A 17477-nucleotide genomic window follows, 5' to 3' on the forward strand; every position below is an offset into this window, starting at 1 on the left:
GTATTTGTTGGGGAAAGAGAGGATGCCGGTCCCGCTGTCAGGGGTCCCCAGTGCTGGAAGAGGCCTCGGGGTCCCAGGAAGAATTGGACAGGGAAGGCTGGGGGAGAGTCTAGTCTCCCGGCGCTGGTCCAGGGAGAGGGAAAGGAGGCCTGTCAACTGGTCTCACCCACAATTCCCATTTTGGGGGAAGTGTTTGGAGAGAGAAAAAGCCTCTCCTCCTTCCTGTGCCCATGGGCCTCCAGGACAAGGTCCCAGTGTGGCACAGTGTAGGGAAAGGTGACCACAGAAATGCAGATGTCTCTTCCTATGGCCGGGAACGTGGGCAGCCCGGGGCAGAGGGTGTGCAGTGCCAGGGGGTGAACAGGCCACTCCTGTGTAGTCAGCCACCCAGCAAAAGCCCACAGTGTTTGGGGGAGGAAAGGTCTTTGGCTGACAGCCCGACCCTCCAACCTTGTCTGTTCCCACTCCAATTCTAGTCCCGGCTCTTTCCCTGGACGAAGAGGCAATCTAGCTGTTCTTTTCTGCGTCTTCACCTGTGAAAGATGTTTCCAGAGGGCTGGGATCACCCCTCCAGCCCCAAATCCACAGTGCCCTCCCTTGCCCTCTCTCTGAGCTCTGCCCTTGCTCTTCTAAAGTGTAAGCTCGTTGTGGGCAGGGAATGTGTTTATCGTTATAGTGAACTCTCCAAAGTGCTTAGTACAGTGCTTTGCACACAGTAAGTGCTCAATAAATATGATTGAATGAATAATGATAATAATTATGGTATTTGTTAAGTGCTTACTATGTGCCAAGCACTGTTCTAAGCACTGGGGTAGATACAAGGTAATCAAGTTGTCCCACATGGGGCTCATAGTTTTAATATACATTTTACAGATGAGGTAACTGAGGCACAGAGAAGTTAAGCGGCTTGCCCAGGGTCACACAGCAGATAAGTGGTGGAGCCGGAATTAGAACCCACATCCTCTGCCCAAGCCCATGCTCTTTCCACTAAGCCACGCTGTCTATGGGATGTAGGGAGATGGCCAAAGTCTGTGGTGAGTGAGTGTACAGGAGTCAGCGACCTCCCCATTGGCCAAGACCCTTTCCTTGTACTGGTCGGTGGGACAGGAATGAAGAGGGAGGACCTCTTGGGGAGAGCCGGGACGACCTGCCCACTGGCCGTCGAGACTGCTGGAGACCCCGAGCTCAGGGAACTGATGCCAATACGGAGCTTTGACTCTGCTCCTAATCAATCAGTCGTAATTATTGAGTTCTTGGGTTGTGCAGGGCACTGTACTAAGTGCTTGCCCGTGTTCCCTGCCCACAAGGAGCTCATAGTCTAGAGGGAAAGAAAGACATCAATATAAATAAATTATAGATATGTATATGGGGCTGAGTGGGGTGGTGAATAAAGGGTGCAAATCCAAGTAGAAGGGTCATGGGGTCAGGGAAGGATCGGGGGACTTTGACCCCTTGGCATTCCTACACCTGTGAAGCTCCTAACCTGTTCTCCGTTTTCTTCTCCCATCAGCCTGCCTGTTCCGGTTCAATGCTCTGTCCCTAATTTACCTGCTCTTCCTGCTGCTCCTGCCTTGGTTCCTGGGACCTACCAAGCACAGCGTCCGAGGTAAGGGGAGTGGAATTGGCTGGGGGAGCTTGGGGTGGTGTTTCTTCTTTCAGTGCCCCCCATGTGGCAGATAGAGGAGAAGTGTGGCCTAGTGGAAAGAGCATGGGCCTGGGAGTCAGAGGGCCTGGGTTCTAATCCTGGCTCCGCCACTTGTCTGCTATGTGACCTTGAGCAAGTTGCTTAACTTCTCTGTGCCTCAGTTACCTCATCTGTAAAATGGGGATTCAATCCTACTCCCTCCTACTTAGACTGTGAGCCTCATGTGGGACAGGGACAGTGTCCAACTTATTAACTTACATCTACCCCAGTGCTTAGAACAGTGCTTGGAATATAGGAAGTGCTTAAGCACCATAATAATAGTTGTCATTATTATTATTATGTGGCAAAATTAGTTTTAACTACTCTTCCACTTGCCCTGGGTGAATATGCTGGTTTATGCTACTGTCTAGGAAGAAAGACCTCTTCATTTGCTTGACTTCCTCTGTGCCCCATGAGGGCGACAGAACATTCGGAGGGCTGGAAAATTGTTTGGATTTATACCCAGTCTGCCACAAAATGTTTCTTCATTACACAGTTTGGATATAACATGGTAAATGAATTAATGAGCATTTTCCCATGGCCCAAATCTGTGCTGGTATAACCTCAAGATGGCACAGGTAGATTCAGTGAAGATAGAAACCGTTGATAAGAATTGGTATTGAAAAGAGTCAGTCATGATGATCTCTTCAAACCATCTATCTCCTATTCAACGAATTCCCATCGACTCGATGACTATCATTAAGTGGATGCCCAGGCTCTGAGGTTTGTCAAGGACACATTTCCTGCATTCTAGGTGACTCCCTGTCTATGCCAAGCCGGTTTAAAAATCATTCAATTCTCACTCGTCAGGAAACAGATCCCCTCTGCTTCCTTGCTATGTTGCTTTTCCCCACAACATCCGAAGAGGCAGAGATATCAGGGTGGGAGAGAGGGAGGGAATGCAAAAACCCAGCTTTATTAGCGGTACATTCCTGCTGGCTCTTCCAGAGTGGCCAGGAGGGGTATTCTGCCTGGCAGGAGGGGTGCCAGGTGAACTTCCCTACAAATTCATGCCTAGAGCCCAGTCTCCAATAAATATGGATTGTTGGTGTTTCCAAAGATCCAAACCAACCCCTCTATAACGTTTTTAAAGCTAGAATGGATTAGGATCATGATTGATCATGATCACGAGTCTGAGAATGGATTGGGGTTAAATGCAGGAGTTGATTGGTTTGATTGAGAGGTGGATTGTTGATGATCTAAAGGTTAAGTTGATGGGTTCACACTTGGCCTTCACCGTTGAGTGTCAGGCGATTTGTTTTCTGCTGATTCCTCCTCCCTCCAGCTGGGGAAGGGATGACTCTAGGTTGGCAGGAAGTGCTGTGTGTGGTGGGGGGTGGGGGGGGGGGCACAGCTGGCCACAGCTGGACCCAGGTCCAACAATCTCTTTTCCCAGGACCGGCCGGGGGCATCAGGCCACCCTCTGTCTGAATGGCTCCCAACATCGGCCTCCTAAGACAACAGCTCAATGATACACAATCAGACACAGTCCTCCCGGGTCCCTCTGCCAAGAGCTCTTTGTTGCATTTAATATTTCATGCCCTTTCGTACAATTTGAAACACTTTCCCCCCAATAGGAAAAAACATTGATTTGTAGCGGTGAGAGGAGAGGGAGTGTTGGAAGAGAAAAGAAAGAAAGGGACAGATGGGAGAAAAGGGAAGGGAGAAAGTGAAGAGGCGGCGGGGAGGAGAAGGGGGGAGAGACAGACGGACACACACGCTCTGAAGGACCTTCCCACCCCCTCCCGTCTCCTCCCTCCAGCCCCTGCAATGAGCTCCTTCAGAGACTCTGCCTGCTGCCAGCCTTCTCCAGGTGGGAGCGGAAAATGTGAGCTCCTCTCTCTTTCTCTGTCTCTCCCCCAGCCAGTTCCCATCCCCACGTCGCTTCAGGATTTATGAGTTGCCCAGCTGCCGGGGGGCTCTCTCCCCCTGCCGCATCTGGTGGAAGGTCTGACCGTGGTTAATGTCCTCGAAGAGCTTTGGCCCCTGGCTCACCTTCCCCTCCCAAGAGGAAAATATCGCGCAGGCTGGAGCCCTTGGCCGGGACTGTGGGGTGGGGAGGATGGAAACCAGGCGCCCAGGCAGAATGGGGGTGAGGGGGCGGGCGGGGGTAGCAGGAGGACATACTGGCTTGGGAGAAGACATGCTCTGACCTGAAGCCCCAGGAGGGGCTGAGGAGCCAGGGGGCTCTGTTGAGAAGGAAAAGAAACAACTGCAGACTGGCTTTAACAGAAGTCTCATTTTTTCCCCCCGATCAGTTCCAGTCAACTCCCCTCGACTTATAGATGGAATTAATTTACAGTCTTTTCCCAAACGTCGGAGCCAAGGGGTGATTTGTAGCCTGGGTTGGCTTATATCCTGCCCAGCAGTGTAATATCCAGGCCTGGAAAATATAGTCAGTAGGTGGCTGCCGACACATGGTTACAGGAAAAGACTCCTGTTTCCCGACTCAGAATATCTGGAAAACTTGGTTTACCCAGACCCACGGAGTGAGGTCTGTTTCGGTGGGAGGGCCGATGCTGACCCCGATGGAGCTGGGTGACATCTAGCGTTGGGGCCCACATTCCTAGAATGATACCTCACTCAGGTAGTCCCCTGCAATGCACCTAAATAGAGGTCCAGTTGCAGAGAGCAAGTTACTTTGAGGTGTCTCACCTTCCTCATCAGGGAAGCAGAGGAAGTTAGTGATGTGTTCCGGGATAAAATAGAAAAATTCTATCTGAGCTGGCCCACACATTCTGGATAATTGAGTTTTTACCATATGGCAGTCTAATAACTGAGACACTTCTCTGTGCTTCAGTTCCCTCATCTGCATAATGGAGATTCAATACCTCTTTGCCCTCATACTTAGTCTGTGAGCCGCATGTGGCTTAGTACAGGGCATCTTTGGGGGAGCTGCAGAACTAGAGTATTTCACCGAGAAGACCCCTAAAACCCCTCCCCAACCTGCTTCGGCTAGAGTTATCACTTCCCCTCTCAGATTCCCCGTTCACATGGGTGCTGCTTCTGAGCCTCAGCACTTGGTAGTAGGAGCTGAAAATAAAAATACCAGACATAAAGTCATCTGGTGCAGCATCTGTACCAGATAGGGGGCAGGCTGGTATAAAACAGGACAAACGGCCACCTTATTGCTTGGCCTTAGAGTCAGAGACTCGTAGAGTTGGAAGGGGCCTCAAGAGTCCAGCCCCCGGCCTCGGGGCACATGAATGATGTAACTCTCCAAGCAGTTGTCCCGGCTATTCTTTTAAAAACAAAACAAAAAAACAAAAATTGACGGGGAGACCCCACCACCCCTCTTTGAAATCCTGGAACAATTTCCATCAGCTCAACGGGGTGGAGATTCTTCTCTATGCCCAGCCAAAATTTTCTCCTGCTGCAAATTAATCCCATTCCCTCTTGATCAGGTCTCCATGGGCCTGGAAGATAACTGATGAGTATCCTCCGCATATTCCTGAAGATTGTTATTAAAATCAGCTCCTTAGCTTTCTCCTCTTTAGGCTAAACAATTCCAAATGCTTTCATCTTTCTTGATGGAAATGATTTTCCACACTTTTAATCATTTTCTCCCTTCTGTGGACCTTATCCAGTTTCTCCATGTCCTTATGGAGGGCCGGTTCCCTCCCTGGACACTGTATTCTAGTGAGGATCTCCTGACTTCCGTGGGAATAGGCAGGACTACTGTTACCCTGCAGCTGGCCCAGGTCCTGCTCATCCCAGCTCATTCTTTTGTGTCATTATCCTTGAGGTGGGTTGTAAATTGTCAGCTCTCTGAGGGCAGGAGCTGAGCTACCAACTCTATTGTACTCTCCCAAGCACTAGTACAATGTTCCTTATACAGTTAGCACTCAATAAATAGCATTTATAAATTGATTGAGTGACTAGTCCCCATTGCCCCCTAAATTGACCAACTCCTCCCTGCTCCTCCAGAGTGACGGAATTCAGATGCCTTTCAGCAGGAGGTAAAGGTCTGGCAGGGATTTATTCCAAAATTTATTTATTTATTAAAGGTGGGACTCTACCTGTCCTTCCCCATTACTGACCGTAGCTCCGTTAGTGTAGCCGGCGGCTATGAGGATGATGGTAGTGGCAACTGTTGAGGCAAGAGAGTCAAGTGAAAAGCAGGGTGGCTTAGTGGAAAGAGCACGAGCTTGGGAGTCAGAGGTCATGGGTTCTAATCTCGGCTCCACCACTTGTCAGCTGTGTGACCTTGGGCAAAGTCACTTAACTTCTCTGTGCCTCAGTTACTTCATCTGTAAAATGGGGATGAAGACTATGAGCCCTAAGTAGGACAACATGATTACCTTGCATCTACCCCAGCACTTAGAACAGTGCTTGGCACATAGTAAGCGCTTAACAAGTACCAAAAAAAAAAGGTGAACTCTTTCAGCCCCTTGCTCTTCCTACTCTTTGCTCCCAGCAATCCTTGTGCTTAGCCTGGTTTCCTTGAGGCCCAGCCCCTTCCCCATCCCATTTTGTCTCCGTCTGCCTGCCTCTTTGTAACTCTCTCACTTTTCATTCATTCAATAGTATTTATTGAGCGCTTACTATGTGCAGAGCACTGTACTAAGCGCTTGGGATGAACAAGTCGGCAACAGATAGAGACAGTCCCTGCCGTTTGACGGGCTTACAGTCTAATCGGGGGAGACGGACAGACAAGAACAATGGCACTAAACAGCGTCAAGGGGAAGAACATCTCGTAAAAACAATGGCAACTAAATAGAATCAAGGCGATGTACAATTCATTAACAAAATAAATAGGGTAACGAAAATATATACAGTTGAAAATATATATACTTTTCCTTCCTCTGTCTCCTGTCCGGCAAGTGTGGGAACAGAGAGTTGAGAAATAATATTGAAATAAGAAGAGAAAACTCTCTAGGAAAATGTAAGATGGGCCCAGGGGTCACTTTTAAGTCTGCACCTACCCTGGACTCAGTATACCCTGCTTCCTTCTGCCTGCAGCTGCAAATGCAGCCTGTCCTCCACACCCACCTCGCCCCTCCTAGGTTTAGACTCCTAGCTCAGATTAGCTTTCCACTCTCTCCTTCCGGCCCATCCCCTCCTCCTGCACCCACACTCCTGCAGAGATGGAATTTGGGGCAGAATGCCAGAGAGAGTCTGTAGAGGACAGAGAGGGCCAGAAGTTGGAAAAGGGATGTATAGCAAGGGCCCAGGGGCAGCGAAGGTAAGGGGAAGGGTTAGAAAGAGGAGTGGTGGATTTGTCTCTTGACTGCTCTGTGACTTTGGGCAAGTCATTTAGCTTCTCAGTGCTTCGGTTTCCTCATCTGTAAAATGAGGATTCGATACTTGTTCTCCCTTTTTTCTTAAACCATGAGCCCCAAGTGACACAGAAACTGTGCCCAACCTGATTACCTTTGATCAGTCTCAGCACGTAGAACAGTGCTTGACACAGAGTACGAGGTTAACAAATACCACTGTTATTTTTATTATCACCATTCTTAAGGCAGGGAGGTGAACAGAAGGGATCAATTGCAGATAGTCAGCCCCTGGAAACCGGAGAATACCACTAGATAGTGGGCAGGGGGAAAGAGATTGCAAAGGGGGAATGAGGAAGACCAGCTAGAATGGGACAAAGGGCAGAGAGAGTAGAGAAAGACAGGAATTCTGGGAAAGAAATGGGAATAGATAAAATGAATCAGGTAATGGAGACAGGATGAGACAGGCTGATAGTTCAGCAGAGAGACAAGAGAATGGGAGGGGAAGGGGGAGACAGAAGAGAATGACAGGAAGGCAGGAAAGGAAAAGAGGCAGGGAGCGGAGGAAAAGTTCAGTGTCCATCCACCTAACCCTGGTGTCATCTCTATCCCTGTCATTTGAACGTCTAAAAAGGCCAGTGGTACAGATGGATGGGTCTTACCGACCGTAGATAAGTATGCAAACACACTGTCCTTTCATCTTTCCCAATTCTGGCAATCCTGCCCTGAAGCTGCAAGCTGCCTCGCCAAGCACTCAAATGATGTTTTGATTATAGATTTATAGAGCTGTTTCTATTCATTTGGGAGGCTCCACAGTTCTTTTTCTCAACGACTTTTGCATGCTGAATTCAGCTCTGGAGTCGACATTGCTCCAGAGAAATGCACACCTATTCACACCAAAATTTGAGAAAAATGTGGGGGAAAAAATGGAGACATCCACTTGGCCTAAGTAGGTGGAACCTAATTCCTATTCTGATAAGCAGTCCCTGCAAAGTCTGCAGTTGCAGACACAGGCAGCAAAGACTGTCTTTTTTTTTCCTTTGTTTCTGGAAGTCCGGAACCTGGTTGCCCTCTCCTTTCTGGAGCCCCCCGGAAATCCAGGTGAAAATTCCCCCACCTTCCTAGAGCCTGGCAGTTTAGATCTCCCTGAGCCTGTGCTGCCCACAAGAAGACTCATTCCCAGCTCTGCCCTTAACTGTTGCCTTTGTAGGCCTCTCTCTCCTCCCTCTCCCACCGCCAACACCAGCAGTACCTGTCACTGGGGTAAAGCTGGTGACACTTCACACCGCTGGTAAGAAACAGATAGATCCACAGGCTCTTAAATCCTTTAGGGAGTGGGCTCTCTGGAGAGGCGGGGTGAGATCCGATTTTTTGGGGTCCCTGTCCTCCTGGAAGAGTCGGGAACTTCACTTCTGTGGGCTCTTGCCAGGTTGCCATCCTGGCTCTTTCCCGTAAGCCCTGACCCGAGCCAGCCCCCCAGGAGTTGACAGAGTGAGGGCCGCCCCAGAATCTGAGTCTCCCGAGAACATGACACGCTCTCACCCACTCTTAGCTCTAAGCCTCTATTTATTGCCTTGATTCTATTTATTGCCTTGATTCTATTTATTGCTATTGTTCTTGTCTGTCCGTCTCCCCTGATTAGACCATGAGCCCGTCAAGAGCCCGTCAAAGGGCAGGGACTGTCTCTATCTGTTACCGATTTGTCCATTCCAAGCGCTTAGTACAGTGCTCTGCACATAGTAAGCGCTCAATAAGTACTATTGAATGAATGAATGAATAAATAAGCCGAGTCTTGGGTCAGGCTTGTAATAATAATAGTAATAGTAATAATGGTATTAGTTAAGCCCTTACTAAGTGCCAAACACTGTTCTAAGAGCTAGGCTCCATTCACCCTCCCACAATCCTGCTAGCTGTGGCTGTAGCGTTGTTTCTTTCTTCTCCGACTATTTGCGAATGATCGTCAGCCTCCGTGTTGGATTGGAAGCTTCTTGAGCAGAGGGACCTTGTCTCTAACTCGGTAGTAGTCTCCTCAGCGCTTAAAGCAGTGCCCTGAACATGGGAGACGATCAACGTGTCTAGTCGACTGATTGATTGATAAGAGCCTTCTGGCTGAGCCTAGAATCCTAGTCTCCCCTCTCGGTCCCAAGCTGCACCCCTACATTTGCAGTTGTCCCAAAGCCAGACCAATCTTGACCCTGCTGTGGCATGAGCTACGGAGTCAAGGCCAAAAGGGCCTGCCCCCCAAGGGACTGTAGGAGGAACTAGGCCTTCGTGACTGGAAAGTCCACTCGACTCTGAAGGCCCAAGCGGGGCCAGGGGAACCGCCATCAGGACAGGTGGGTTTTCATTCCCCTATAGCCCCTCGGCGCGGCCCCTGGAGGAGGCAGAGAGAGAGAGAAAGCCAGGGCTGGGAAAGTGATCAGACAACCAAACGGAGGCAGGAGAGAGGCGTGGGCCAGGGAGTCTTTGTGCTGGCCTTTTGGCTTCATCTTGGTTGGCGGTGACACAAAGGAGGGTTTGTGAGCTCAGCAGCGAAGCCGGGTGAGTCACCAGCGCAGGCAGGGAGTGCTCTCTGGCTTCGGGAGGAAGCCGGCGAGTAGAGCGGCGGTCCTTTCCGGCCCTTGGCTCTGGAGCCAGCCGCCCCCTGCCCTGCTCCTCCCCGCCACCTCACCCTCTGCCCGTCTCGGTGAGATCGCCAGGGAGACGAGGGAATTTCCCAGGCTGTGGACCAGGACATCTCTGATCTCGGCCAAGAGGCGGGGGGAGTCTCTGTGACGGATATGATGGAGTTGGGCAGCAGTGTGCTGCCGTTGCAGCTGTCACCCTCTGCCCCCTTGCTCCCTCAGGGTAGCACAGAGGGCACCCTTGTGCCCCAGGCAAGTCCAAGGGCTCGCTGGGGTGATCTGACCCTGTTCTAGAGAGCGGTTGTCGTTGTGGGCCATGGGGAGCAAATTCAAAGTCACGGAAGTCTCCGGTTATCTGGAAAGTGCATAAAAGCAGCCTCTCATCACAACAGATTAAATCATTGATCGGTGCGCTCAGAAAACCACATGTTTCTTCTGCTGATTTTTGCCCTCTGGGCTGGATTCTAATGTCAGCTCCACCCGTTGTGTGCTGTGAGATCTTGGACAAGTCACTTAATTTCTTTGTGCCTCAGTTATCTCATCTGTAAAATGGGTCTTAAGACTGTGAGTCCCTCCTTATTAGCTTGTCTCTACCCCAGTGCTTAGAACAGTGCTTGAGGAGAGGGACCTTGTTAGTTTGTTAGTAAGCGCTTAACAAATATCATTATTAAGGAGCCTTTTCTTGGTGAACACGTAGGGGGCAGAGATTGTGCTGTTCTCTCAAGCTCTTAGGACAGTGCTCTGCTCCCAGTAAGTGTTCAATAAATACCAATGGTTGATTGAATTATCTATCAATCAGTAGTGTCTATCAGTCAATCAGTAGTATTTATTTAGCTCTTAGTGGTTCAGAGCATGGAAGAAAGTGATTGGGGAGAGTACAGTAGAATTAGTAGACATGATTCCTACCCTCAAGGAGCTTGCAATCTGGTGTTTCTTCAAGAGCTGCTGAGCCCACGATGGCTGCACTGTGTATCCCTCAGTTTGCTCTCCTCTCCCTGATCAGAATGCAGGGCATAGTTGTTCAAGGTGCTCTCGGGTTCTAGGGAGAGAAGGCTGTGGGTTGCCCCATCTCGCTCGGGTTTGGGAGGTAAGGCTTGCCATAGACAATGGTATTTGTAAGTGCTTCCTATGTGTCAAGCACTACTCTAAGCACTGAGGTAGATACAAACTAATCAAGTTGGACCCAGTCCCTGTCGCACAAGGGGCTCACTGTCTTAATCCCCATTTTACAAATGAGGTAACTGAGACAAAGAGAAGTTAAGTGACTTGCCCAAGGTCACACAGCAGACATGTGGCAGAGCCAGGATTAGAGCTCAGGTCTTTCTGACTCCTAGACCCATGCTCTATCCACTAAGCCATACTGATTTCATGGTATTTTACACTGCCTCAGCAATGTAGCAGATAAGTATCCCACTAAAAATGGTTCATTCCTTTACCTCCCCGCCATGTGAGCTGGTGACCCCTCTTAAGTTGACACAGAGAGCTGTGCTGAGCCTCTTTCTCCTTGTTCAGTCAAGCCAAATGGAGCTGCCCTAGTTAGGTTTCTGGGATTCCCAGAGGGCTCAGATGGCCCAAGCTGGTGGGAAGAACTAGGATGCATCTGTCTCTCTCAATAACCTGAATCCTGGAAGGGACTTTAAGAGGTTATTTGTTCCAGCCTCCTGTTTCCAGGTTGATCAAGACAGATGGATGGTGTTTTTGTTTTTTTAAGTCTCCAGGATGGAGAGTCAACCACCTCCCTTGCTAGTCTGTCCCAGTGTTTAATAGCCCCAACTGGCAAGATGTTCTTCCTTAGGGCCACCTGATCGCTCATGCTACAATATAAAAGCCCTTCCTGTTGGACCCTGAGGAAAGGAAGTAGGCCCAGCCTCTTTCAGGCTACAGCTCACAGCCCACTGGCCCCGTAAGCAACCCCTGCCCCCTTGTCCCACCTGACCTACAGATAGATGGACCACTGAGATGTGAGGGAGTTAATGAGTCCCCGATTCTTTCCCTCAATTTCAACCAAAGAGAATTGTAACTCCCGGCAGAACCTCCACAGCTTTGAACACACTTCCTCCAGCTTCCCCTAGCCTTGTCTCCTAGGCTAAGGAAACACTACCACCTCCCTGCAGTAAATGCATTCCAAATTTCCTCAGTTTCAGGAAACCCAGGAAAAAAGATCATTGACTAAAGGAGCAGAAACAGTTACTTTTCTTCAGAGCTTTCAGATTCTGGGTATGGGAGCTGTTTGGATCTGACTTTCTGAAATAACAAAAAGTTCAGCATTCATCCCATGCAGGAAACCAAAATGGCTTCCAGGTTTAGTGGCCACCCGCCCCGTGATTGTCTTTGTGTGGAATGCAAACTTCCTGGTGGGCAGGAAGCGGGGTCCGGACCCGCCGGCTGCGCCAGCTCCCGGCGATTGTCCTGGGGATTCGTTCTGCAGCACGCCTGGCCCGGCTCCAGCTGCACGAAGGGGCCCAAGGAATGTTGGATGATGTGGTACCCATCGGGAGCTTCTCTTCACACCCACCTGAGGGACCTTGGCTTCGTTAACTTCAATCAGTGGTATTTATTGAGCACTTACTGTGTGCAGAGCACTGTACTAAGTGTTTGGGACAGCACATTATGACAGAGTTGGTAGACAAATTCCCTGCCCAACATGAATTTACAATCAAGGAAACGGAGGGGGTTATTGGAGAAGGGAAGATAAATGGAGAAGTGTTCACTGAGGGAAGAACAAGAGAATTGTCTTTGAGGGAGGGTGGATGGGGGAATTGGTCCAGTCCCCTCACTCCCAAGGGATTTTAGGTTAGGGCTCAGTAATCTTCTAGCAGTTCCTGGCTTGTAAACCCATGTGAGACAGGGATTGAGTCTGATCTGTTTAGTGCTATCCCAGCAATTAGTCCAGGGCTTCGCACCTAATGAGTGCTTAACAAATACCATAACTAACCAAATCCCGAATGAGCGGGTCAGAGAGGTGGTGGGATCTTCCTCTTTAAAGATCTTTTATGATAAGGCGGAAATCCTCATCTATCGGGAAGGGTTCAAGGAAGATCTGCCTAGACCTCCTGCAGATGTCAAAAATGTGGGGATTGAACCGACCCAACCCGTCCCTGGCTTGGTATCTCGGAAGTGAGAGCGAGGGCCAAACAGGAAGTAAGTCCTGGCTCAGTTCCGAGAGACGTTCTCGCACGTGTGCAGATCCTTGGAGGCTGCTGGGATTTATAGTCCCTGCAGCCCAGGAGACAACTGTGAATGTGGGGTAGCGACTCAGAATTGCATCAAGCCCTTCCTCACCTCTCCCCTCTCAGCGGGCGGGGACTCTGCAGAGGGCTGTCCGAGCATGCTCACTCCTGCTTGGGTTTAGCTTGATGTCAATTGAACTGGCCCCATTGCGGCTTGGGGACCTCAGGGTGGGCCTGAGGAGGACTTTAATGCAGACTGGGAAACAGAGGCTTGAATCTTTCCAACACCCTGATCAATCAAAGATATTTACTGAGCAACTGCAGTGTGCGGAACGCCATACTAAGTGCTTGGGAGAGGTCGATACAATAGTGCCTGGGACACAGTAAGCGTTTAACCAATACCATAATTATAATGTTGGTAGACATGATCCTTGCCCTCAAGGAGTTTGTAATCTAACGGAGGAGCTTACCATCTAGTTCTGATTGTAGAACTCTAGGATTCTTATTCCAAATCTTCCAGTGAAGATTTTGCCATTTGTCCTTCCCCCTTTATAATAATAGTAATAATAGTGGTACTTGTTAAGCACTTATGTGCAAAGTATTATACTAAGTGCTGGGTAGATACCAGATAATCAGGTCAGAAACAATTCCTGTCCCACTTGGGGCACGTGATCTGAGGGGGAGAACAGGTATTGAATTCCCATTTTACAGTTGAGGAAACTGAGGCACAGAGACGTGAAGTGATTTGCCAAAGTCACAGAGCAGGTGTGTGACAGAGCCAGAATTAGAACCCAGGTTCTCTTAGTCCAGGCCCCTGCTCTTTCCACTAGACAACACTGCTTATAAAGTAAAGAAATTTCCTCTTGCTCATGCTTCCTTCCCCTTCTGTAACTTTACCAGAAGCAACAGCCCAGAGCCCAGGGCCAGACACTGCATTCCCCACTTTCCACTCCCTGCCTGGGCTGAACTTTCCTTTTCTCTCCTGCCTCCCCTCCTCTCCCTGCCCTGCCACTCTCCCCGCACTCCGCTTTCCTCCACTCCCACTCCCAGCCCAGAGTTGGCAAATGCTAGGAGAAAACAGTTCCGGGCAAACTTTCCCATTTATTTTCCATTTGTCTCGCCTTTCCCACCCTATTCTCTATCTTCCCCCAGTTTGTTCTGTCCCATCCTATCCTGCTGCTCTGCTCTCCTCCGCTGCCTGCCCTTGGCATCTGCCCCCTCACCCTCCTTTCCGGGAAGTGTGTCAACACAGTCACAATCCAGACACCTTAGAGCCGGGATTCTGGGTTTATCCCGTTTGTGGGTAGCCCCCAAGTCTTTCTTTTCCCGTTCTTGCCTGCCACCAGCCATTCGGCAGCTGACTGCAACCTCTATCACGCGGGGGGCCGACAGGGCCCGGGAGAGGAGATGAAACTCAAGCCAGTGTATTGTGCTCCTTGTGAGCAGAGGCTCTGGTAAAGAAGTAGCAAAGTTTGAGGGGGTGTGGGAGGGAAAGGGGACAGAAATGTCAGAAGTCTAAACTTATGTTTTTTTATTATCTCTGGATTTCACTGCTCCATGCCTCCCCTGGCTCCTCCAGGCCGAAGTACCTTTGCTCCTTCCATTTTCTGTCCAGCTGTCTTTAAATTCCTGTCCCAAACCAAAGGGGTGTCTCCCTTTTTTTTTATGGTATTCATTAAGTGTTTACTATTTGTTGTGCACTGAACTAAGCACTGGGGTAGATACAGAATAATTGGGTTGGACACAGACCCTGTCCCACATAGGGTTTACAGTTGTCATCCCATTTTGCAGCTGAGGCAACTGAGGCACAGAGAAATGACTTGTCCAAGGTCACGCAGCAGACAAATGGCAGAGCCAGGATTAGGACCCAGGTCCTTTGATTCCCAGACTCATGCTCTATCCACTAGGCCACACTGGTTCTCCCTTCCAGCCTTCTTCCCATCCCTGGCTGCTCCACCTTAACCTCCCCACCACCGGCATCTGATAAATCTTGCCTCCTTAGCTGTTGGCCTGGCTCAGCACAAAATTCTGCTTTCCCATGACCCACTGCCAGCCCGGCACTGCGCTGTGCTCAAGTGAGGAGCTTGGGGGTGAGCATGGGCATGTTAGGGAGGCAGATGTGTCCTAGGGTGGCAATTGTCATCTGTCCCTGGTCTTGGCCCACACCCGGCCCCGCTGAGCAGAGCCCAAGCGCTCAGGGCAGAGCTCTGCACAAAGTAAGCACTCGATGCCTACCACTGTTCCATTACGGGCCCAAGACCAGACTATGTCTGGGACGCCCCTGCCGGAGTGAACTCACCATCCTTCCATGACACGGTCTCGGCTACCCTGGAAAATGGCTTGTAACAGGGGTGGGAAGAGAGGGAGGGAAAGAGAGAGAGAGAGAGAGAACACACACACACATACACACACGCACACACACGAGAATGAACACATGCCTTGAGGGGAACAAGCTGGTTTGACTCAGGAGCTGACAGTTAGGCTAGGGCTGGGAGGGTCTCTAGCACTGGTGTGGCTGGGAGGCCGGGAGCAGTCTGTGACCTGAGCAGATGGGGCCCAGGCTACCTAATTCCCAGCCTGACGCCCGACCCACAGGGCCTTGCTTCCTGCTCGCAAAGGCCGGGGCCCCTCCCGCGTCCCTCCCGGCTTCTTTTCAGCCAGCTGGAGATTCTGCCTTATCCCCTGCCGGTTTGTCGCTTTGTCCTCCACCCACCATCGAAGCGGGACGTAGCACGGGTGCAGGATGCAGCAAACGTGAACTAGGAAGATCTTGGGAATAGGGGAAGGAAGCCGCTAAGGCCCCATTTCCTTTAACACAGACTCCCCAGTGATAAACAGAAAAAAGAAATGCCTCGTGGTCATCGGACTCTCCTCCCCGAGGCAGAAAGCCCCTTGGAGGCCTTTTCAGGCTGCGCTCTTATCCCCCGGTCCCGGACCAGAGCCAGGACTAGTCCCTTGGCCTCCTGACTGGTCTCCTCCCTTGCTCAGGCCAACGGCCGGCAGAGATCCAGACATCTCTGAGGCCCTAAGGTGTGTCCAGGCAGGTCCCCCGGGAGGTGGGCGACCTCTTTGGGGGCAACTTAGAGGGAAAGGAGAATGGGGATGAATGGGGCTGGAATCCAGGCCCGTGATGGCTTGGCTCTTCCTCTGTGGCGGTCCCAGCGGGAAGGCCCTGGCTGGTGCCTGCGAGTGGTTGAGAACGGTTGGAAGTTTGCACGCGCCTTTGTGCTATATATACCCGGCCCCGCTGGGCCAAACACAACACGTTGGGGAGAGAGAGCTAGGGCCCGGGAGGAGAACAGAGAGAGCGCTCTGTCCGAGGCCTCTGGTCCGGAATAGCTGGGCCTGCCTTCCCCGCTGCCCCCAACCCCCACCCAGGGCTAGTCTCGGAACGGGGAACGAGACGCAGACGCAGACGCGGGCAGATGTGTCTTTTTGCTGCAGACCCCCGGGCTAGGCAGGGCGAGGGAGCAGAGAGGAGCTTCCTGAGGCCTGGCCTCTCTGAGCCATTGACGGAGGGGGCCGTGTGGGTGTGCTCTCATGTTTCTGTGTGTGTACGTGGGAATGAGTGTTCCGAGGAGAGCATGTGAATGCGTGTTGTGCAGGAAACCCAAAGGGAAGAGCTGGCACGTGGCATAAGCGCTGCCCCAGTGGGGACCTAAAGGAGCAGCTCTTCTCTGTGGCTGTGACATGGCGGGTGGACAGAAGCCCTCCTGAGGGATTGCCCTCAGCTTCCTGCTCCACACTGAGCCCATTGCTCCCTCAGCTGGGCTGTGGGGACTCTGGAGAGGTGTAGGACACAGGGTAGCGAGACGGTCAATAGCCATCCGGGGGAGGCACGAATTGCAGGTAGGTGTAGACAAGCTTCCCCTCTGGCCTGGCCCTTGGACACTGTAATCCTGGATTTCTTGGGGGGCTGGTGCAGGACTGTAGTCGGATTGGACTTCCAGGATCCTGGATTTCCAACCCACTCAGGACTCTGTAGCTGGCTACACTTGGATTTCCCAAACCACATACATCTCAACAATCCAAGTTGGTCCTGACACCATCCCAGTGAGGGATCGACATGGGTTATTATCTCCATTTGTCGGTGAGGTAAACTGAGGCCCCGAGAAATTGCCCAAGCTCAGCCAACAGAGGGAGAACTAGAACTAGTCCATTTGGAGGACACTGCGTCCCAAGAGTTGACAAACTGCCTTTTCCTCCCCAGATCCTCACTGTAGGCTTTGTTTAGGGTCAGACCCTTATGCAGAGACATGGTTTCTTGCCAACCCCTCCCCTTCCTACTCTCCCTTCTCCTCCCCTCGCAGAGGAGCAGTGGATTCTGTCCTGAGCCCAAAATGAAAGATGCTTTAAGGCTCCTTGTCCCTAATCTTCTCTTTATAGTATTTGCTAAACACCTATTATGTGCTGGTCATTGTACTAAGCACTGGAGTAGATACAAGATAGGTGGGCACAGTCCCGGTCCCACATAGGGCTCAGAGTCTTAATCCCCATTTTAAATATGCGATAACTGAGGCACAGAGAAGTGAAGTGACTTGCCCCAGATGACACAGCAGACAAGTGGCGGAGTTGGGATCAGAACCTAAGTCTTCTGACTCCCAGACCCGTGATCTTTCCACTAGGCCGTGCTCCTTCGCTATCCCAGCTTTCTGGCAATCCCCACACTGGCTCCACTGCTAGGCACTGTGGGAAGCATAGGAAGGGAGCCCGCATCTGCCTGGATTGATGATCTAGGCCACAGAAGTCCCAAGATAGTGGGTGCAGGTCTGGATCAGCAGTC

The 17477-nt window shown here is 50.9% G+C and overlaps 1 protein-coding gene across 6 annotated transcripts in view; it reads left to right on the forward strand.

The window, feature by feature from the left end:
* Window positions 1–17477, forward strand: part of PIEZO1 (piezo type mechanosensitive ion channel component 1) — a 117274-nt gene that overhangs the window by 40265 nt on the left and 59532 nt on the right. For all 6 annotated transcript variants that reach the window (XM_029074833.2, XM_029074834.2, XM_029074838.2 and 3 more), the window contains exon 2: window positions 1511–1606. In XM_029074833.2, the coding sequence (XP_028930666.1) occupies window positions 1511–1606 (96 nt within the window). The remainder of the gene's footprint in view (window positions 1–1510; window positions 1607–17477) is intronic.

The sequence above is a fragment of the Ornithorhynchus anatinus genome, chromosome 11, assembly GCF_004115215.2.
Source record: "Ornithorhynchus anatinus isolate Pmale09 chromosome 11, mOrnAna1.pri.v4, whole genome shotgun sequence".
NCBI classification, from domain to species: domain Eukaryota; kingdom Metazoa; phylum Chordata; class Mammalia; order Monotremata; family Ornithorhynchidae; genus Ornithorhynchus; species Ornithorhynchus anatinus.